General features: G+C 47.8%; 1 protein-coding gene across 6 annotated transcripts in view; it reads right to left on the minus strand.

The window, feature by feature from the left end:
* MAU2 (MAU2 sister chromatid cohesion factor) overlaps nt 1–22,834 on the minus strand; it is a 37,586-nt gene that overhangs the window by 13,300 nt on the left and 1,452 nt on the right. For 3 of the 6 annotated variants that reach the window (XR_014837377.1, XM_021083431.2, XM_021083430.2), the window contains exons 2-10: nt 9,577–9,594; nt 8,828–8,893; nt 8,097–8,192; nt 6,479–6,573; nt 3,342–3,369; nt 2,839–2,994; nt 1,508–1,654; nt 1,330–1,420; nt 93–196 (exon numbers count right to left, since the gene is read on the minus strand). Coding sequence is in view for 5 of the 6 variants with exons in the window: in XM_021083431.2 (XP_020939090.1) it covers nt 93–196; nt 1,330–1,420; nt 1,508–1,654; nt 2,839–2,994; nt 3,342–3,369; nt 6,479–6,573; nt 8,097–8,192; nt 8,828–8,893; nt 9,577–9,594 (801 nt within the window). In the remaining variant the exon portion in view is untranslated. Of the gene's footprint in view, nt 1–92; nt 197–1,329; nt 1,421–1,507; nt 1,655–2,243; nt 2,305–2,838; nt 2,995–3,341; nt 3,370–6,478; nt 6,574–8,096; nt 8,193–8,827; nt 8,894–9,576; nt 9,725–22,834 lie in introns of those variants that run through there. The other 3 variants (XM_085012222.1, XM_085012221.1, XM_085012223.1) reach the window with 2 other exon arrangements.

Below are 22,834 nucleotides of genomic sequence, written 5' to 3' on the forward strand. Positions count from 1 at the left end.
TCTCCTGTGTGACACCCTCCACAACCCAGCACACTCAAACCACCCTACCCCTCAGCCTTCCCATTCTGTGTGTGCAGCCTCCAGTGCCTTACCTCCTGCAGGGCAGTGGCCTTGTGTCCTGTGACGAGTCTGCACATGATGATGTGCTCGAGCAGGATCACTTGGAAGGAGGACAGAATGGGGCTGCAGTCGAGCACTGGGGGAGAGAGGCAGGAGTGAGCTCTTGAAATGCAGGTTGAGGAGACAACTGAGGAGACACTGACCTTGGGTCCTGACTGACTCCTGGGCCTTCGAGCCCTCCTGCACACCGGCACCTCAGCTACCTGGGGCTGAGCGCACTTGCTCTGCTAGGCGCTGGCCCAGCATCCAGTCTGTCACTTTACTCAGTTCCAATGGGACCCTCAAACAAAAGGGTTCATCTCCCTGTCCAGGTGAGGAAACAGGCTCACAGCCAGGCTTTGGTGACCAGGGTATTATTCTAAGAGTAAGACATTCCTGGAGGGATTCGTCTTCCATCCGCACTCCACCCTGACCCAGCTGAATGAATGCTCAAGGGCACACTGGACACAACAGGTTCTAGAAAGGTTGAAGATGACTGGGAGGGTGAGACCAGGCAATAGGCCTCAGTGGGGGGTACCCCAGTTTTTGGCTGCCCTGAGCAGCTATCCTCTTATTGGAACCAGACAGCACTTTCCCAACTCATCTGGAGGGAAAGAACCACAGTCCCCTCGGGTATTGGTTCTCTGGCTCTAAGCCTCCTCCCCAGCAGCATTTGGCAAGGGTACAGGGAGTGAATATGGTCAGCAGGGGTGCATGCCAGCCAGGGACACGTGGAGCTCTGGGTTCCTGCTAGTCCCTGATCCCACAGGATGGATTAGTTAAGCAACCAGGAAGAACCCAAGACTTCCAGAGGACCTGCTGTCCGTCATTTCCAATCCCGACCTTACCCTGAGGGCAATCCACGTCACAACGCTGATAACAGACATCAAAAGCAGACACTGCTTTTTCAACTGAGCACTGCTGTCTCAGCAGGCCCCATCCAATGGAGTCCCACTAACCCTCTCAGCTACCTTGTGCAGTGAGGGGGACAGGACAGAGATGGCACCACCTCCTACCCTCCTGCCCTGGGGATCAGGGATCCAGTCTAGGCCTGGCCTGCTCTACCCACACTTGGATTATCCCCATCTAACAACTGGGGTAATTAAGACCCATATGGCAGGGACTTGTGCTGCAGTCTTTCAAGGTCCTTCAGACCCAGCATAGGAGGTGGTGGTTGAGCTGCTACCAAGGGGTTGCTCAACCCACTGAGCCCCACAGAGCCTGACTTACTCTTGAGCTTCTCCAGCTGCATGAGGGCCTTGTCTGTGTATTTCTGTGCCTTCTCTAGGTAGCCGGCTTGCATGGAGTGCATCACAGTCACCTGGTGACAAGATCAGATGACAGCAGTCACTGGGGCCCTCTTCTCTCTCACCTGGGCCCCTGGGCCCTGGCCCATCCAGGGACTCACCAGGTAGACAAGCACGCACATGTGCTCCTTGGGCAACCAGTGGAAGAGGTCAGCAGGATTGCTGGGCAAGATCTCGTCATCATGCAGTGTGGAGATGGTCTGGATGCACTGCTGCAGCTGCTTTAGGCAGGGCTTCACGCTTTTCACCTGCAGCAGACGAACAGCACTGCACACCTGAGTGCCTGTCCGCTTCCACCAGGTGCCAACCACCCCTAGAGGTAGGTCCCCACAGTGGCAACCAGCCAGGTCCTGTCTGCCCATCGACCCCTCAGCCCTTTCTTCCCAGGAGCTCCTGCCACATCCACCACCTGCAAGATGCCCACTCCTAGATGGGTCAGCCAGTTTTCAAGGTAACGGGGCAGGGCCAGATGGGTCACCTGTGGGACTGACGCTCAAACACCACCCAGCACTGGGCCCAACACCAAGGCCAGGGAGAGGCCTATCCAAAGACCCTGTAGCAGCTGCATTTCCTCCTTCCTGCAGTGACCACAAGAGAGCAGGACAGCACTGGTTATCCTGCGGGGTGGAAGTAGCCACTGGAGGCCCTGCAGGTGCCATGGTTTGTCTGTACAAACTGCTCTCTGCACCAGGAAGTTTTCCCAAGGCCCTATAGGCTATTTCTGCGTTAGCCGTTAGCACCCCATGAGAGTGTGCTTTTGTTCCTATGCACTGAGTGAAACGCTTGGCCCAACAGGCAAAGGTGGGTATAGGTAGGGGAACTAAGGAAACCCCTTACCAGTGAGAGGCCGACTTGGCACTTTCTGGGGCCTTCACTGCCACCAGGCTCCGCCTGTGGTCATCACTGTGATAGGGTGGGGAAGGTAGATAGGGCAGCACACCTCCAAAAGGCTGAGACATTCACCCATGTACAGGTACAGCTGCTCCCCAACCATATGAGAATTACAGAGTTGTATCTCAGACCCGGCTGATCCTCTCAGTCCCTACACAACCCCCACAAAGCTGTCATAGCTGGCAGGGTGGGGGTGGACAGACACTGCTTGAGCACCTGTTGTATGCCAGGCCCCATGCCAGAATTCCCAGTCTATTTTCTTGTATTCCCCAAACTGCCCTGGAGGCCTTTTGACCATTCACACAATAATTGGATGTGTGCGAAGTCACAACGACTTCCGCTGTAAGGGCAGGAACAAGACAGGCCCATTCTTGGAGTGCCCTCTGCCCAAAGGGGCAGAGTACTCATGCGAGAGCACTACTGGGCTGTGAAGGAACTGAACCCTAAATGACAGCTGTGCCCCAGAGCTGATGTCTTAGCCAGAGGTCCACCCACCACCCGCCTGCTCCCCAGCAGCCTTCGTGTGAGAAGCACTACACACCTGCCCAGCATCCAGGTAGTGGGTCACCTGGAGCACCAGGAAGAAGACACGCAGAGACTCTTTCTGGATGGGGTTCCCTTGCCAGTTCTCAACTATCTGTCCACAGAGGGTCAGCAGCGGGTGGACTTCCTGCAACTTGCGCTCCATCAGTAGCAGCTGAGGAGGGAGAGGTGCACGTGCTGAGTCCCTTCTGGTACAGGGCTGCTGGCCACCTGCCCATGTGCTGTGGGACTGCTGGCACCTCGAAGGGAGGGTGAAAAGCCAGGCTGGAACCCAGGAATAGGCAGCTCCAGCCCAGGCTGCTCCGTCCTCAGCACAAATTCCACAACCTGGAATTTGAGTTTTGCCTCTGAATCCAGCTGGGGGACAGGGGCCTGCCATGCATGAGGATCTGGGCATTTGAGGGGCCACAGCATGGCGAACAGGCGAGGTCTTGGCAGACCCTGTGGGGACCCGGCCCCTCATCCACCACACTAACCCCATCTCACCCAGCCTCCACTTACCATCCCTTTGCTGAGCAGGAATAGTGCCCTGGAAAAGAGAGGGGTAATCAGGTCTGGGAGGCTCAGGCCATCTCAACATTCACAGGGACCCAACGAGCCACCTCTGGGACAATTAAGTGGATGACAGTGGACCTTGGCCAACTACGTTTGTTTTATTTATGAGAGTGCTCTATTTTGTTCTACACCTTTTTCTTTAGCTTTTCCCTTGCTTACTCATGTGGTTCAAAAGCCCAGAAGACAGGGAGTTTCCATTATGGCTCAGCAGGTTAAGGACCCAACGTAGTCTCCATGAGGATATGGGTTTGATCCCTGGCCTCGCTGAGTGGGTTAATGATCTGGCGTGGCCCCAAACTGGTGTATGTCACAGATGCCATTCAAATCTGGTGTTGCCATGGATGTAGTACAGGCCTGCAGCTTCAACTCTGATTCAACCCCTAGCCTGGGAATCTCCTGTGCAGTGGGTGCAGCCATTAAGAGGAAAAAAAAGCCCAGAGGCAGAAACAGGTGCTCAGAAAATATAGTCAGGGTACAAGATAGCACATCCATCATAATCTCTCTCGATAACAGCAGATCATGGGTTTCACGTCAGTGGACAGCATAGGGTGGGGCAAGGAGAGAAGAGGAGCAAGTGATCAGGCTCAAGTGCCTGAACCCAAATCTGAGCCTCACCAGGCGCCTGCTGTGCCCCAATTCCTTATCTGAACCAGCCATGCCTCATCAGGCTCTCCTAAAGGTTGAGGGGATGAAACTCAGGAAGCCTAGGCATGTCATCAACTTCGCTGCTGTCTGGTCTGTCCCCACCCTTGGGGATGGCGAGGCCAGGAGATTTCTAGTGTTTCTCCTAAATCTATCTTAGCTTTCTAAATGAACATGTACTGCTGTCATCAGCAAGAAAAAATAATAAAGTGAACACATAAAAAGTTTAGGAACAGTTAAAGTAGCAGAGGAGGGAGCCAGAGCAGCCCAGTCTCAGCCCAGCCTCTGGGAGCTCATCAGGGCATGGCCACTGCTTTTAGGATCAGCTGTGGGGCTATGGTCACATAAAGCCAGAGGTCCCCAGTTTCTTCAACATCTAAGTCTTTGCCCTGTCAGTCTGTGTAAAGTTCCCATGTGCTGCGGCTGACATTCCATCAGGTGAGCAACGTTCCAGCTGAGGAGACTGAGGTGGGGTGTGAGGTCATAGTCACACAGTGAGAGATGTCTATGTTCCTGGCCACCTTGCCATTCCTTGTCACCTCATGGTGTGGACACTCTAGGCTCTACTGTCTGACTGTTGAAATTTAAGGCCTAGAACTTCATGTCAAGGTTCCCATACTTTCACATCACTAGGCCCTAAGTCCAGGATCAGAAGTTCTGTGTTGGAGTTCCCGTCATGGTGCAAGGGAAACGAATCCGACTAGGAACCATGAGGGTGCAGGTTCCATACCTGGCCTTGCTCAGTGGGTTAAGGATCAGGCGTTGCCGTGAGCTGTGGTGTAGATCGAAGACAACGTGGCTCAGATCTGGCGTTGCTGTTGCTGTAGTGCAGGCGGGCAGCTACAGCTCTGAATAGACCCCTAGCTTGGGAACCGCCATATGCTGCAGGTGCGGCCCCCCTGCAAAAAAAAGACACACACACACAAAAGTTCTGTGCTAGGTGACCTGTAAGCACCATGTCCTGGTGAAGCCCACCCACGTCACGCACCCACAGTGGTACAGAAGCCTCTCTGAGGACACTTGTGAGTAAATATGTGCAGTGTGCAGCCATCCCACCACCCTGTACCTAGTGGTGGCTACAGCACAAGAAAGACAAAAAGGGCCAGGAATATGGGGCCATGCTATGTGATAGTGTCCATGCCAGGGCAGGAGAGCCAGGGGATGAGAGCTTGTAGGGAACTGTGTGGACTCCTGTTGAGTACTCCAAAGTCCAGAGCCCAGAGTTAGTGATGGTTTTGTCCCAACAACCCCTTGGGACAAGCTTAGATTGTCTTATAGAATCTTCCAGGATTCCAATGCATACAACAAAATAAGAGTACTGTTGCTTGGAGTCTGTCTACTACAGAGGATCTCTTTGGGAAAAAAAAAGACAGACTAGAGGTCCTCTTAAAGGGTGCACAGTGATGCACTGGTAGCCTCTGACCCCTGACCTCAATGCCAGGGCTCTAGTCTCCAGACATCCTAAGTAGTTTCATGTATAACATGAACCTATGTACCTTCTTCTACACGAACGTTCACTTACTCTGTCTCTTGCTGTGTATCTAAAATCTCCTGGGTGCCCCCTAATTGGGGGCCCTGGATGCCAAGCACACTGCCCACACTCTCTACAAGCACCACTCTTGCACCTGCGCCACAAAGGTGATCTGATCAGCCCAGCAAATCATACAAGCCCCTCCTCCCCTTTTTTCTTTTTACAACTGCACCTGCAGCATATGGCAGTTCCCAGGCTAGGGGTCGAATCGGAGCTGCAGCTGCTGGCCTATGCCACAGCTTGCGGCCACGCAGGATCCTTAACCCACTGAGTGAGGCCAGGGATCAAACCTGCATCTTCATGGAGACTATGTTGGGTTCTTAACACAGTGAACCACAATGGTTAACTCCCCATACAAGCCCTTTTTATTTCAAGAGATACCAGAAACATGCAAGTGCTAATAGTGCTGAGAACGCCAGCTGCTCTTCACCCTCACAGCCAACTCAACAACTTACTTCACCAACCAATGGGGCAAAAGCTTCTCAGGGCTGCCTTACCTTTTTTTTTTTCTTTTCCCAATCTTTTTGCCTTTTCTAGGGCCGCTCCCACAGCATATGGAGGTTCCCAGGCTAGGGGTCTAATTGGAGCTGTTGCTGGCCTATGCCAGAGCCATAGCAATACGGGATCTGAGCCACGTCTACGACCTACACCACAGCTCACGGCAATGCTGGATCCTTAACCCACTGAGCAAGGCCAGGGATCGAACCCGAAACCTCATGGTTCCTAGTTGGATTCATTAACCACTGTGCCACAACGGGAACTCCCAGGGCTGCCTTACTTTGCATGTCTCTTACTATATGTAATGGTAGTCATTTCACGTTGAAATGCCATTTCTATTTGTTGTCCAGGATCAAGATGGCCAAACTCTTTCCAAGGAAAAGGAGGAAGGGCCCAGGGTGAGGGTGCCTACCGTGTATACTCGGATCCTACCACCCGGGCGTATTCGGCCCCCACACCTAGGAGGTCACAGGCTGACACCAGGTCCTTCTCAAGTGTGTGTAGTTGCTGAAAAGGAGAAAGAGCAATAGCCCTCACTTCCAAACTGCTTGCTTTACAATACCTGACTCTACTGCTTTGTTGGCAAGTTAAAATGGACCTCCCTACACATCAACAAAATTACCTCAGTGTCAGTTTCGAGCTAAATTAAGCACATTATCTCATCAACATTAATTGCTTTGGGTAAAGAACTCCACTTTACTTACAGTGTACATCATCTAAGCTCAATAGTGCATAGAGCCAACAGTTAACACTAACAGGCGCAGACCCCTCCAGGGCCATGAGAGTATGTCTTCATGCTGCACAGGTACCCTCAGGGGCTGGTCACAAGGGAAGCAGCCAGAGAAGCCTCAAACAAGGAGGGACTCTTTCAGGGGTAAGTGTCTATGGGAGTTTCAAACCCAGCAGCCTCAACGAGCTGAAAGGGGGGGACACCTGTGGGGCCTGGGTTTGAGATCTTGGGTTCTGTGCTCACAGCACCCACCAACTCTGTGACCCAAGGCAGGTGACTCATTGCCTGGCCTGCTTCCTCCTCTGCCAACAGGCACAAGAGCTCACGGGAAGGTTAAAGGAAGACAGTTCAAGTACAGGGCAGGTGCAAGCCTAGGGGGGAGGTAGGAGCTCTGGTACGTGAGCTCTTCTCAGCAGGAAACCTTCGGAGCCAAGTCCTCCTGGCATTTAGGGGTTCCTGGGGTTGGGGGGAGGGGCAGGGGACACTTTCAGGCCAGGGCCCACTCTGTGCACAGGTGGGTGATGAGGCCTTATCATGGAGGGTGAGCAAAAGGTGGCCTGGTAAGCAAGCTGTGTCAGGATTAGGAGAAGCTAGAGGCTAGCCAGTGAGGGAGGTGTGGGCAGGGCCCAGGATCAAGAGGCACTCTTCACTATGGAGTCTACCCAGCCCCCGGCCTGCAGGCTCCTCCACTTAGGCAGGAAAGCCGTCCAGACAGTGCCCCCTGTTCCACCACCTGAGGATCTCAGAGTGCAGGGACCAGGCATCACCTACATTTGAGGAGCTTAAAGGAGGCTGGGGGCAGGGGGGCTGTGTGGAGCCCAGGGTGAGGTTACATACAGCAGGCCCCAAAAGTGGGCTCTAGGAGAAAAGGCTTGACTCCAGCATCCACCGCCCAAGAGGCAGCCCCTTGGAATCTCACCATCTCTCTCAGAAAATAGAGTGGAACTATGGCAAGAAATGTTCCTTAAATTTTGATGAATGCAGGCCAAAGAGAGCACCAGGAGGGAGGGGAACATGAAGACTAGGCCCCGAGTCAGCTCAAGAGGAAAGATACTCTCACCAATCACCCTGGGTGCTGCTGAGTGAGAGGCCTGTGCCAGAAGTACTGCCAGGGACAGTCTGGAGGGGACTTGTGAGCAGGTCAAAGAAATATTCCTATGTCCCTACCAGCTCAGTGTAGCAGCCTGAGGAAGAACCTGTGTATCCCACAGTCTGCTTATTTGTATTGGGGGCAGCTGTGCCCCAAGGTCACGGCCCCAAACAGGCACCCACGCATCTCGGCCAGGCCTGCAGTACTCACAGCAAGCTGGAAGAGCAGGCGGCAGTGCCAGTACGGGGTCTGTTGTGAGATCTGGATTGCTTTCCGCAGCAGTGGCTTTGCTGCATCAACAGAATTCTGAAAGGAAACAGTCAAGTTTGGGGAGGAAAAAATAAGCTGGCAGCAAGCTGGATTCCTTATGCAGCAGCTGCACAGCCAGAAGGCCATTCCTGTTCACACTTACCAAAGGATTTCTAGGTTGCCAATTTGCTTGATTAAAGAAGAAAAGATATTTTATTAGACTCACTGGCTGGGAAGTCTCTGCATTGATCTTAAAATAACTCCCTATTCAACTAAACTGAATGTAGCTTTAGTTCAAAATCCTGAACAGTCAACTAATTGCCACCTTTCCCACTCTGCAACCAGAGAGAGGGGTCAGGGCCAGCAAGCAGGTCACTGCTCAAAGTGGGGAAAGGAAATTTTCAGCTACATCTGAGATCAGGAACCAGCTGAAGAAGGTAAACTATATGCACTTGTTCAGGAACTAATCACCTTTAGCCTAGGAACAAGGCTGTTTTCCAACAATCTTCTGTAGAAAAAGATTCTGCTGGCTTTTGTTAGCATGTGATCACCCACGGATGCCCCACGCCAGGTGCAAGAGACAGTGACAGAAGTGTTAAAAGCCAGAAGGGAGTCTACTCCTGACAGTCCCAATCTGCCATTGTGCAAAAGGAGAAAGAGTTTGCTTTCCAAAACCTTCATAATGTTCTTACCTCTTGACAGTATAATTCAGACAAAAGACTTGCTGCTTCAAATTTAACATCTTCAAACTGTGGGATCTAGTGATGTCCAGTTAAGGAAGTAGAAACAATGCAAAACGGTCAGTTTAAAAGGGGAGTTCCCGTTGTAGCTCAGCAAAAAACAAAACGGACTAGAATCCATGAGGATATGGGTTCAATCCCTGGACTCACTCAGTGGGTTAGATATCTGGCGTTGCCATGAGCTGTGGTGTAGGTCGAAGATGTGGCTTGGATCCCGCATTGCTGTGCCTGTGGTATAGGCTGGCAGCTGGAGCTGTGATTTGACCCCTAGCCTGGGAACTTCCATAAGCTACAGGTGCAGCCCTAAAAAGCAATAAATAAATAAATAAATAAATAAATAAATAAATAAATAAATAAAAGGGTCACAGCTCAGGGTTCTTACATGGCAGAGGCTGGCCCTATAGGCATTTCCCCCCCCCAAACCCCAAGTTCACATATTCCCCCCTCCAACAATCCCTGAGCTTACTGTTAGCTAGGTGTGGAGGCAGGTGCTGGGGCATGAGGAGGAGCACAGCACCCAGGGAGAAGCTGCTGGTCTGAAGGGGCAGCCATGGTTACGCAGGGATGCTCCAGGTGGTCTGTAGGGTCAAAGCCCAAACCCATGAAGGGCATTATAGGTGGGATGGAATTCAAGATTATAACACATTCTATTTATTTAGAAGGTGCTTTCCTTAAAGGGAAAAGTACTAAGAAAAGGATACTTGCTGTGATATCAACCACTGAAAGAGAAAGAAAAAAGGATTAATTCTCACCCAAATGCTTAGCACCTACTTCACTGGCTCCGCTTTGGGGTTTACACAGGTTGTCTTGTCACCAAAGGCTGCAGGTTTAACACTTGCTGCAGGTTTCCTATTTAACGTGGGAAGATGGCCTGCTCAGCCTGAGAGAGTGGGTTTGTTCTCCTTCTAACCCAGCAACCAGTGTGTGTACAGGGAAAGGGAATATGCACTTGCTCCCCTACTGATAGGCTTCCTGTCCTCCATGCTCTGGAGTCCAAGTTGGAGACCTCTTCCATTATGGTAGCAATGCTTCAGAAGTGTAAGGGGCTAAAGATTAAAAAAAAAAAAGAAAAAGAAAAAAAAAAGAAGTGGAAGGGGCACAGAGGGGCCACTACATGTCACTCACTGCAGTACACCAAGAGCGAATCATGACAGGAGGTATCAATCAAAGTTAGAGAGTTGGTCTGTGGGTGTTCATCTTTCTGGGAGAAGTTAACATTTAAAAGATGCTTGAGGGAGTTCCCTTGTAGTGCAGCATGTTAAGGATCTGGCATTTTCACTGCAGCAGCTCAGGTTACTGCAGTGGTATGAGTTTGATCCCTGGCCCAGGAACTTGGAACTTCCACATGCTGCAGCGAAAAGAAATGATGCTTGGAAATGAGCTAAGGTTAGCCTCAGAGGGGAGGGAGGAACTCTCTAGGAAGGACTGGTGTGGGCACCCCCCAGGTGTGACAAGCGGGTAGCACAGATGATTCTAAGATCTGAGCTCAGAGATTCTGGTGGTGCAGCAGGTTAAGGATCCAGCACTGTCATTGCTGTGGCTCAGGTCACAGCTGTGGTATGGGTTCAATCCCTGGCCCTGGAATTTCTGCATTCTATGAGTGCAGCCAAAAAAACAAAAAAACAAAACCCCCAAAAAACCCCACCAGATATGAGCTCACCAACTACAAGCTGAGATGTAGTTCAGACAACAACATGCTCCCTCTTGGGGATAACTGTGACCTGGAGTTTCACGTTCTAACAGACGGTCCCAGGGCAGTCCACCACACACACTCACAACAGTCTGTCAGACCATCCGGGACTCAAGCATACACCTGACATCCTGTAAACATTCTCAGAGCCTTAGCGATTGCTGGAAGGCAGATCCAGAGCCCAGAAGACTCTGATTCGCTATACCCTGTGGGAGAACAGTGTATGTGGAGGTGGGTGTGGGGGGTTGGGGTATCTGGTGCTAGGCCTTGCTGGGTGAGGATGTGGGTATGGGAGTTGCCAGGCAAAGAAGGAAGACAAAGAAGAGCCTGTGAAAACAGTACAGAAGCAAGGGAGGTAAGGCTGGAAGGCACACTGATTCTCTGTGCCACTCATAGAGCAGTGGTTACTGGGTCAAAGTATCCTGATGTCACCCCTGGAGTCTGACCCAGACAGAGGCATAAAACAAAAGCACCCAATCAGATCCAAGTTTTAAGACCATCCTAGATGCAGCAAAGGATGCAGAGGGAGGAGAAGGAGCAAGAGGAGCCAGAGGCCCATGGATCTGATGGCCCCTAGGAAGAAGTGCCACTGAAGCCAGGGGGGCAGCCTTGGGGCTAGAGAGGTTTCTGGGGCTCAATGAGTGGTAGCCAGGGAAGTCACCAAAGAGGCTGGGGAATACTTGGAGTTGGTCTAGAGACCAGCTGCCTAAAAGACACAGGTGGGCCAGTAGGGGGAGCTGTGGGAGTGGAAGAGAGGGACTGAATAACAGAGGGAATGACAGAGCACTGGAGAGCCACTGGGCTCCTGTCTGTTGCCTGTCTGTCTGTCTCTCACACATGCACAGAATCTAGGCAAAAGGCACTCTGCAGCCAGGCACCCAAGGCCGCCCTGCAACAGGATCAGGAGGAGTTCAAGGTCCCCAGAGGGATGGGGCCAGTGCCTGCTGTCAGGAGTATGGCCCCAGAGGTGAGGCTCCTCAGCTGCAGGCTCTCTACAGGGACAGTGAAGACAGGCCCAGTTCCAGCCACAGTGAGGTGGAGAAGTTGGTAAACACAGAAATTAGGGCTTTCTTTTCTTTTCTTTTTTTTTTTTTCAGCCATGCCTGCGGCCCATGGCATGTGGAAGTTCCTGGGCCAGGGAATGAACTAATACCAGAGAAGTGACCCAAGTGGCTCCTTACTCCAGTACCTTACTCCAGTACCTGCTTTCCACAGAAGCCATTCCTCCCCACCAGGAAGGGTGGTTCAGCAAGAGATGCTCCAGAAGGCTGCCAAGTAGAAGGAGGGACAAGACCCCATAGAGGAAAGCATGTGATTGAAAAGCTGGGTTAGGGACACGTAAAGAACTGGTCCAACCTCATGATTCCGCGGTTCCATGATGCAAGCTCCACATGCAAGACCTACCTTAGGCAAGACCTCCATGCTCAAGGGGAGCCCTTTAGAGTATAGGGTGAATAAAGAGAACTGACACACACGAAAAACATACGCCTCCCACGTGAAGCTGTGTGGTTTGCTCTCAACAACCCATCCTGGGTAGCCAAGGCTGAGCGGGCTCATTTAACCCACAATGCACAGCTAAGTTTCCAAGTCAAGCTTGGCCAAGCCTCAGGACTTGGCATAAGGCTGACCCCATCTATGTGTCACTGTCCTCCAACAAGATGAAGAGGGCAACAAGACAAGAGGTGAAACCCCTCCAGTGGGGTGAAGATGTCTTTGTTCTGAGTCTGACCCAGGGATGCTCTCCCTACTGCACAAAGCACACTCTAAATCCAGAGGTGAGGACAGCCCATGAAGACATGTCCATAGTGGGTGGACTGTGAAGGGACAGCCAGTTGCCTACTGCCTGGGGAGAACTCCACCACGGTACTTCTCTACCACCTTGGTCTGTGCCGCTAGGCTCAGGCCTACTCGTGCCCATCAGAGGTGTCCTTATTTGGGGATTTTGTGTGGTTAACATCTGTTGGGTAGACACTTGTGTTGGATCCCACTGACATCTTTTCTCTACGAGCCAGATGTGTCTGTTAATGATTAGTTTCTGTCTCTGCCACTTCCGTCTGTTTTCTGACTGAGGGCTACAGAAAGAGCATCACATCCTCTGGGGCCTTTGGTGACTAATGAAAGAGCAGGGAAATAACATGTCCAAAGGTTTAAGACTCGAGCCTTTAAGATTTAAGACTTGAGCCTTTAAGGAGTTCCCGTCGTGGCACAGTGGTTAATGAATCCGACTAGGAACCATGAGGTTGCGGGTTCGGTCCCTGCCCTTGCTCAGTGGGTTAACGATCCGGCGTTGCCGTGAGCTGTGGTGTAGGTTGCAGACCCGGCTCGGATCCCGCGTTGCTGTGGCTCTGGCGTAGGCCGGTGGCTACAGCTCCGATTCAACCCCTAGCCTGGGAACCTCCATTTGCCGCGGGAGCGGCCCAAGAAATAGCAACAACAACAACAACAAAAGACAAAAAGACAAAAAAAAAAAAAAAAAAAAAAAAGACTTGAGCCTTGAGCCTTTAAGATTTAAGACTGCCTGCCAGTGTGAGAGGCTGTCAGGAGTGCTGCTCTAGAGGCCAAAGGATGAACTTTGAGGCGTAGATCTACATGGGAATTAGCAACACTCCAGTCCTGGAGGAGCTGAATCCTAGTGGTCCTGAGCATCCATTTCCCAGGGCCATGACCTGCCACCATTCTCTCATGCCTGTACTATGGCCCCCACCTTAAACACACACAAATAAGGAATGTTAGATAAAGCCCTATAAATGTGCCTCATCATGGTTCGGAGCCTCTAGTGCCTAGAATGGGCTGACACACAGGAGGTTCTTGGGAAACATTTGTAGCATGAATGATAACTTTCCAGCATCATCAGGAAATGAAGGGAGTTCCCAATGTGGCTCAGTGGTTAATGAATCCGACTAGAAACCATGAGGTTGCGGGTTTGATCCCTGGCCTTGCTCAGTGGATTAAGGATCCGGCGTTGCCGTGAGCTGTGGTGTAGGTTGCAGACGTGGCTCAGATCCTGAGTTGCTGTGGCTCTGGTGTAGGCTGGCGGCTACAGCTCCGATTAGACCCCTAGCCTGGGAACCTCCATGTGCCACAGGAGTGGCCCTAGAAAAGGCAAAAAAAAAAAAGGAAATGAGGGCTTCCTTAAGCACAAATGGCACAGAACTGAGGCTTAGGCCTTTCAAACAGGAAATCCAAATTTCTAAATGGCACCAGACATCTCCTAGTCTTTGAACATCACTGCTTCTTGCTCAGGCATCAAGGTCGATAATGCCTTGAGCTATCCCTAAGATGATCCACTCCTGAAGCCACAGGACTAGCTCCATGTCAGGGTGAGCCAGTCATTTCCCCAGGATCATCAGTCAGAAGCCAACAAAATCACTTTGCTAATCTTTTTAACATTTGCAACATAAATTCATGAATCAGAGATCTATAGATATTAGAAAATATGTCTATCTCAGAGTTCCCATTGTGGCTCAGCAGTAAGGAACCTGAGTAGTATCCATGAGGATTTGGGTTCGAATGCTGGCCTTGCTCAGTGGGTTAAGGATCTGGAGTTGCTGTGAGCCTGAGGGTAGGTTGCAGACGTGGCTTGGATCTGGAGTTGTGGCCAGCAGCTGCAGCTCTGATTTGACCTCTAGCCTGGAACTTCGATATGCTGAGGGTGCAGCCCTAAAAAGAAAGAAAGAAAGAAAGGAGTTCCCCTTGTGGCACAGTGAAAACGAATCTGACGAGGAACCATGAAGTTGTGGTTCAATCCCTGGTCGAGCTCAGTGGGTTAAGGATCCAGCATTACTGTGAGCTGTGGTGTAGATCGCAGATGCAGCTTGGATCCTGTGTTGTTGTGGTTGTGGTGTAGGCTGACAGCTGTAGCTCTGATTCAACCCCTAGTCTGGGAACCTCTACATGCCGCGAGTGCAGCCCCCTTCCCCCCAAAAAAAGCAAGCAAGAAAAAAAAAGGTAAGCATTTGATTACTTGCAGGTAAGATAGCCGTAGACTCATGGGCTAATAAATTAGGAAGCAGAAATTAAGGAGTACCTGACCAGCACAGTTTGGAGCTGCTTTCTAAGTCAGACGAGCAACCACTAAAAAGGAGCCCCACTGCAAATGCAGAGAAAGCAAATATGACATCAACATGGTTGCTGCAGTCAGAAAAGACCATTGTCCAAAAAATGACTTCCTGGATTATAACAAATACCAAACAATCCATTCCTAAAAAGTTACATTTATCCCTCTATAGATTTCAAATCAGGAAAGCCTAAGGATGATGAACTCTCCAGGTTAAGGGATAAAAAAGAACGTAATCAAAAGTAAGAAAGCAGGAGTTCCCGTCATGGCGCAGTGGTTAATGAATCCGACTAGGAACCATGAGGTTGCGGGTTCGGTCCCTGCCCTTGCTCAGTGGGTTAACGATCCGGCGTTGCCGTGAGCTGTGGTGTAGGTTGCAGATGTGGCTCGGATCCCGCGTTGCTGTGGCTCTGGCGTAGGCCGGTGGCTACAGCTCCGATTCAACCCCTAGCCTGGGAATCTCCATATGCCGCGGGAGCGGCCCAAGAAATAGCAACAACAACAACAAAAAAAGACAAAAGACAAAAAAAAAAAAAAAAAAAAAAAAGAAAGCAGGAGATAAATACACATCTAAGTACAGACATGTAGATTGCACAATGGAAGTGCAATGACTGAAATGGAACTGTCTGCTTGAAAAACAGCGAAAATAGACAAGATTGAAAATTCACACAGGATTAGGTGTGCAGCAAGAGGAAAGATAAGGTGAAATGAAATGAAAAAGAACACAATATGACAGAATGTGCCAAAATGGCTTCAAGAATTATCTAGCTAAGAGATTTCTGAGTAAAGTGACATCCCTTATAATCACAAACTATTTAGTCAAGAAGTCCCAGAGCAGTCAAGAATTCTGCGGATATATCCACATCACTGCCAAAACCATAATCAAAAAGGGAAGGCTCTCAGCTGAAGTGTCTTGTGTACCATAATAGTTACTAGATCTGCTGGGCAGACCCAGGGAATGAGGCAGCTAGAATGGAACTCTGAAGGCCTGCAAGAGTTGTTGGCTGCAACATCAATAAGGCTGCCAAGGAAGGAGAGAAACACCATCCAAGCCTCTGATGAGAACCCTTAACAAATGAATTGATGAAGGAGATGGGTGAATGTATTACATACTCCTTTTGGAAACCTTATAAATAATCATCTAACTACACACACACACACACACACACACACACACACACACACACACACACACGTATGCGATTACCAATGAGATTAGGGTCTCTAATAGAGAAAGCAAAAGATAATGAAAATAATAGAAGAAAATAATAGGGAAGGCGAATGTAGTACTAAGTTCAGAGGCCAATTAAAGTGTTACCACATTTTCTAGTAAGCAAGTGGAAGTGATCTCTAAAAATGGTTTGCTATTCACTTGACCCAGAAAATCCCACAAAATCATGCAAATCAAAAGGTTCAACTCTTGGAGTTCCCATTGTGGCGCAGTGGAAATGAATCCAACTAGGTTGCAGGTTTGATCCCTGGCCTCGCTCAGTGGGTTAAGGCATTGCTGTAGCTCCAATTAGACCCCTAGCCTGGGAACTGCCATATGCCGAAGGCATGGCCCTAAAAAGCCAAAAAAAAAAACGGGTTCAAATCTTCATGTTCACTTCAAGAAAACTTGTAAAACTGTCCTGGCCATTAACGCAATGCATATCCTAAAAGTCACCAAGTATCTGAAGGATATCACTTTAGAGAAGCAATGTGTGCCATTCCATAGTTACAATGGTGGAACTGGTAGGAGTGCCCAGGCTAAACAGCGAGGCTGGACACAGGGTTTATAGATCATAAAGGGTGCTGAATTTTTTTTCTTTCCATTTTTAGGGCCAAACTTGTGACACATGAAGTTCCCAGGCTAGGGGTCAAATCCGAGTTGCAGCTGCCAGCCCATACCACAGCCACAGTAATGTGGGATCCGAGCCACATCTGTGACCTACAGCACAGCTCTTGACCAACACCTTAACCCACTAGGCAAGTTCAGGGATTGAACCCGCATCCTCATGGATACTAGTCAGGTTCTTCTTCGTTCGTTCTCTTTTTTTTTTTTTTTTAGGGCTGCACCTGTGGCATATGGAAGTTCCCAGGCTAGGGGTCAAATCCGAGTTGCAGCTGCCAGCCTATACCACAGCCACCTCAACACAGGATCCAAGCTGCATCTGTGACCTACACCACCGCTCACAGCAATGCCAGATCCTTAACCCACTAAGTGAGGCCAGGGATTGAACCTACTTCCTCAGGGATACTAGTTGGGTTTGTTACTACTGGGCCATAACTGCAATTCCCTACTGGTCAGGTTCTTAACCTGCTGAGCCACAAGGGGAACTCCAAGAATGCTGAATTTTTGTTCTACATGGTCAAAAATGCAGAGAGTAATGCTGAACTTAAGGGCTTAGATGTAGATTCCCTGGACATTGAGCAAATCCAGGTGAACAAAGCCCCCAAGATACGGCACAGGACTTAAGAGAGCTCATGGTCAGATCAATCTTTAAGTGAATTCTCCCTGACTTGTGAAGATATCTTTACTGAAAAAGAGCAGACTGTTCCTAAGCCAGAAGAAAAAGATATCACAAAAGAAACTGAAGAAATAAAAAATTAGGCCTGGCAAAAATAAATGCACATAAAAGTAAAAAAAAAAAAAAAATCTTAACCTATAGCACTTAGTAGCTAGAACAGCAAAGGGAATGATCAAGAAGAAAATAGCTCTCAAATATCTGGGAGTCATTTACCTTCCTTTTAAAAAGGGTTTGTTGTGAGTGCCCACTGTGGTGCAGCGCCAGGATGGAGCCTCCATCCTCTGCTGCGCACAGCACATAAAGGATCTGGTATTGCTGCAGCTACGGATGTGGATCAAAACTGCAGCTTGGATCTGATCCCTGGCCTGGGAACTCCATGTGCTGTGGGGCAGCCAAAAAGGGGGTTTTCTTATTACTCTAGATTGGTTCCCTGAAAAGAAACTGGAAATTATTATTTATTTGCTATTTTAGGGCCGCACCCGAGGTATATGGAGATTACCAAGCTAGCGGTCGAATTGAAGCTGTAGCCACCAGCCTACGCCACAGCCACAGCAACATGGGATCTGAGCCGAGTCTGCAACCTATACCACAGGTCACGGCAGGGCTGGATCCTTAACCCATTGGGCAAGGCTAGGGATCAAACCTGCATCCTTGTGGATCCTAGTTGGGTTTCTTAACCATTGAGCCACGAAGGGAACTCTGGCCCTTCACCCTTTAGGAGCAACCCCTGCTGGGCATAATGGGTTAAAGGATCTGGCATTGCTGGAGCTGTAGTGTAGGTCACAGCTGTGGCTCAGATTCAATCCCTGGTGGGGCCATTAAAACAACAACCACAAAAAACAGAACGTGTGGTATATATACACGATGGAATATTACTTAGCCATAAAAAAGAATGAAATAATGCCATCTGCAGCACATGGATAAACTTAAAGATTATCATACTAAGTGATATCTTACTTAGAGAGAGAGAGATGAATGATATCACTTATATGTGGAATGTAAAATATGATACAAATGAACTTATTTACAAAACAGAAACACACTCACAGACTGAAAACAAACTTATGAAGAGTTCTCTTGTGGCACAGAGGGTTAAGGATCTGGTGCTGTCACTGGATCATCCCAGGTTGCTGTTGTAGTGTGGGTTTAATCCCTGGCCTGGCCTGGGAACCTCCACACGCCCCAGCGTGTCCAAAAAAAAAAAAAAAAAAAAAAAGAAAGAAAGAAAACTTATAGTTACCAAAGGGAAGGGGCAGGAGAAAGATAAATCAGGAGTCTGGGATTAGCACATACAAACTACTATATATAAAATAGGTTAATAAGGTACTACTGCAAAGCATAGGAAACTGTATTCAGTATCTTGTAATTTAACTGAAAAGAATATGAAAGTACATGTATATACATAGAACTGAATCATTTTGCTATACACTAGAAACACAGCCTTGTAAGTCAACTACATAAAAAAAAAAAATATAAATAAAACTTATAGGCATACCCACAGCATATGGAAGTTCCCTGGCTAGGGATTGATTGAACCTATGGTGCAGCTACGACCTATGTGTCAACACTGGACCCTTTTAACCCAGTGCACTGGGCCAGGGATGGAACCTGTACCTCCACAGTGACCAGAGGCTCTGGAGTCAGATTCTTTTTTTTTTTTTTTTTTTTTTTTTGTCTTTTTGCTATTTCTTTGGGCCACTCCCGCGGCATATGGAGGTTCCCAGGCTAGGGGTCGAATCGGAGCTGTGGCCACCGGCCTACGCCAGAGCCATAGCAACGCGGGATCCGAGCCGCGTCTGCAACCTACACCACAGCTCACGGCAATGCCGGATCGTCAACCCACTGAGCAAGGGCAGGGATCGAACCCGCAACCTCATGGTTCCTAGTCGGATTCGTTAACCACTGCGCCACGACGGGAACTCCTGGAGTCAGATTCTTAACCCATTGCGCCATGGCAGTAACTCCAAGCAAACCACTTCTAAATGACGAACATATGATTCTTTACCTAGTAGAGAATAAAAGTAAAAAATAAAGGTTGAAAACTGTCTGATATGGAAAAAACACAGAATAAAGAATGAAGATTAAAGAAAGCACGCCTGCATTGCAAAACAAAAGGAGATCACAAACAACCACACAAATCAGTGCAGAGAATGGCACTTTAACTGAAATCTGGACAAACTTCCAGCTGGGGGATGCACCTGACAGAAAGAAGGGAATTTCCAGGTATAACAACATTGGGAGCTATGGAGGGGACCATATGGCTCTGTTGAAGACCCCACAATATTTAGGGTTCTGTAGCATTGAGGGAAAATTCTCCACAAAGATAAGGATTTAAATTATGGGTCCAAAAAATAATTTAAAAATAAGTCCTTGCAGAATAAAATAAATTTTGGGTCCATAAGCCAAGCAGCTACAAGGAGGCATGGCTGCTTCCCCTCCACAATGCTGAGTGGGCAAAATGTGGGAGAAAGATGATATACACAGTGACTATGAAGCTCTTCTAGGAACAGAGTGAATGGAAAGTAAGAAGTAAAACTGTTTCTGCTTGCACATAACATGATACCACATAGAGAAAATCCCAGAGATGTCACCAAAAAAATGTTAGAACAAATCAATTCAGTAAAGTTGCAGGATATAAAACTAATATACAGAAATTTATTGTGTTTGCATACACTGATTGATAAACTATCAGAAAGAAATTAAGAAAATCCCATTTAAGATTATGTGAAAAAGAATAAAATAGCTACGAATAAATCTAACCAAGCAGGTAAAAAAGTGTGCTTGAAAACTCTAATAAGACACTGATGAAAGAAACTGAAGACTACAGAAATGAATGGAGAAATATACTGTGCTTGTGGGTTGGAAGAATATCGTTAAAATGACCATACCACCCAATTTACAGATTCAGTGCAATCCTTCTCAAAATACCAATGGTGTTTTTCACAGAACTAGAACAAATAATTATTAAAAAAACAAAAAACAAAAAAAGCCAAAACCCACAAAAGATGCTGAATAGCCACAGCAATCTTGAGAAAGAAGAACAAAGCTGGAAGTATCATGCTCCCTGATTTCAAACCATACTACAGACCAACATTCATCAAAACAGTACAGTACTGGCACAAAACAAATATATCAACCAATGAAAGAAAACAGCTCAGAAACAAACCCACACTTACATAGCAGTACCCTCTCTGATACCAATCTTCACAATATTTTTTTGCATCTGTTTCCTCAAGCAAGGGAAACAAAAGCAAAAATAAACAAATGGGACTACAACAAACTAAAAAAAAAAAAAAAAGCTTTTGCCTACCAATGGAAACTGTCAACAAAACAAAATGGCAGGCAGACTACTGAATGGGAGAAGATACAGCTGTCCTTCAGTATCTTCAGGGGATTGGTTCTAGGAATTCTTATGCATACCAAAATCCACAGATGCTCAAGTCCCCTAAATATTTTTATTTTTTTTTTTATTGAAGTACAGTCGACTTACAATATTGTGTTAGTCCCTAGTGTACAGCAAAGTGATTTGGTTTTACATATTTATATACACACACATATATGTATATGTATGTATATATTACATGTGCATATATATACACATGTGTACACATGCACACACAGGTGTACACACACACACACACACACCCCTGCATCTTTTTTTTTTTTGTCTTTTGTCTTTTTAGGGCCACACCCAGGGCATATGGCAATTCGCAGGCTAGGGGTCTAATTGGAGCTGTAGCTGCCGGCCTACACCAGAGCCACAGCAGTGCGGGATCCGAGCTGTGTCTGCGACCTACACCATAGCTCATGGTAATTCTGGATCCTTCACCCACTGAGGCCAGAGACTGAACCAGCATCCTCATGGATGCTAGTGGGGTTTATTAACTGCTGAGCCACGATGGGAACTCCAACACCCCGACATCTTCTTTATCCATTTCTCTGTTGAAGGTCATTTAGGTTGCTTCCATGTCTTGGCTACTGTAAATAGTGCTGCTAGGAACACTGGCCTGCATTATTTTTTTCAAATTAAGAGTTTTCTCCAGATATATGTCCAGGAGTAGGATTGCTGGATCTTACATCAACTCTATTTTTAGTTTTTTAAGGAATCTTTATACTGTTTTCTGTAGTGGCTGCACCAATTCACATTCCCACTAACAGTGTAGGGAGGACAGTTCCCTTTTCTCCACAGCCCCTCCATCATTTATTTATTTATTTATTTGCTTTTTAGGGCCACACCGCTGGCATATAGAAGTTCCCAGGCTCAGGGTTGAATCAGAGCCAGAGTTGCTGGCCTACACCAGAGCTCATGGCGATACTGGCCAGGGATCAAACTAGCATCCTCATGGACACTAGTCGGATTCGTTTCTACTGTGCCACAGTGGGAACTACTGCCCGCATTTATTTTGGAAGACTTTCTTTCGATGGCCATTTTTGATTAGTGTGAGGTGATGCCTCACTGTAGTTTTGATTTGCATTTCTCTAATAATTAACAACACTGACTATCTTTTTGGTCATGTGCATGTCTTCTTTGGAGAAATGTCTATTTAGGTACAAGCCCCTTATGTAAAATGGTGTAGTACAAAGAATACAGTTGGTCCTCAACATTATTTACAATAGCCGAAATATGAAACAACCTAAGTGTTCATTGGTGATTGAATGGATAAAAAAAAGATGTGGTATATATACACGAGGGAATAATACTCAGCCATTAGAAAAAGAAATCTAGCCATCTTCGACAACATAAATGGATCTACAAAGTATTTTACTAAGTGAAATAAGCTGATCAAAGAAAGACAAACAATGTATGATCTCACTACATAGGGAATCTAAAAGACAAAACAGCCAACAAAATGAAAACAGACTCATAGATACAGAGAACATATGGTGGTTGCCAGACGGGAGGTGGGTGGTGGGGATGGGTGAAATAGGTGAAGGTAGTTAAGAGGCACAAACCTCCAGTTATAAAATAAGCAACCCATGGAGACATACAGCATTAAGAATATGGTCAATAATACTGTAATACCTGTATGGGGACAGATGGTTCCTAAACTTATAACAATGATAATTTCATACTGCATGCAAATGTCAAATCACTATGTAGTACACCTAAAACTAACACAATATTGTATGTCAACTATAATTCAATTTAAAAAAGTTAAAGAAAAGAGAAATAGGATGAATGGCCCGGAGACAAGAGAAGGGAGGTGACAGGTTTTGTTGTTAATTGAGAGAAAGGAGAGCTTCAGAACCAGTGCTTCTATCACCAGGCCTGGGCAGTTACAGCCTCTAGCCTTCCCACACGCAAGGAAGTCTGACACTTCATTTGATCTCAGCTTCATCACTTCCCTGACATCAATCGGTCACTGGTAGCTCAGGTACTCTAAAGGATTGAACTGATACTCTGAGTGGTTCTCAAGGCTTGCTCCCCAACCTCATTCAGGCCTCTATTCAACTGTTACTCCTACAAATAGAGACTCCATTACTACTGTGCCACAAATAGCTCCCCATCAACTCCCACCTTCACCCTGGTCCACATTTTCCATGGTTCTTCTATCACTCCTTAACCTTTTACGAGACATTCATTATTTGTCTCCCTCACAAAACATGGCTTACATGGGCAAGGGCTGTTTCAGTCATCTGATTCCCAGCAGCTAGAATAGGGCTTTGCACCTGGTGTGAGCTGACTAAATATCTGCTGAATT

This window comes from Sus scrofa, chromosome 2 (assembly GCF_054392235.1).
Source record: "Sus scrofa isolate SSC_HxYL_T2T_F1_AM1 chromosome 2, Sscrofa_HxYL_maternal_Yorkshire_Landrace_v2.0, whole genome shotgun sequence".
In the NCBI taxonomy this organism is placed as follows: Eukaryota; Metazoa; Chordata; class Mammalia; order Artiodactyla; family Suidae; genus Sus; species Sus scrofa.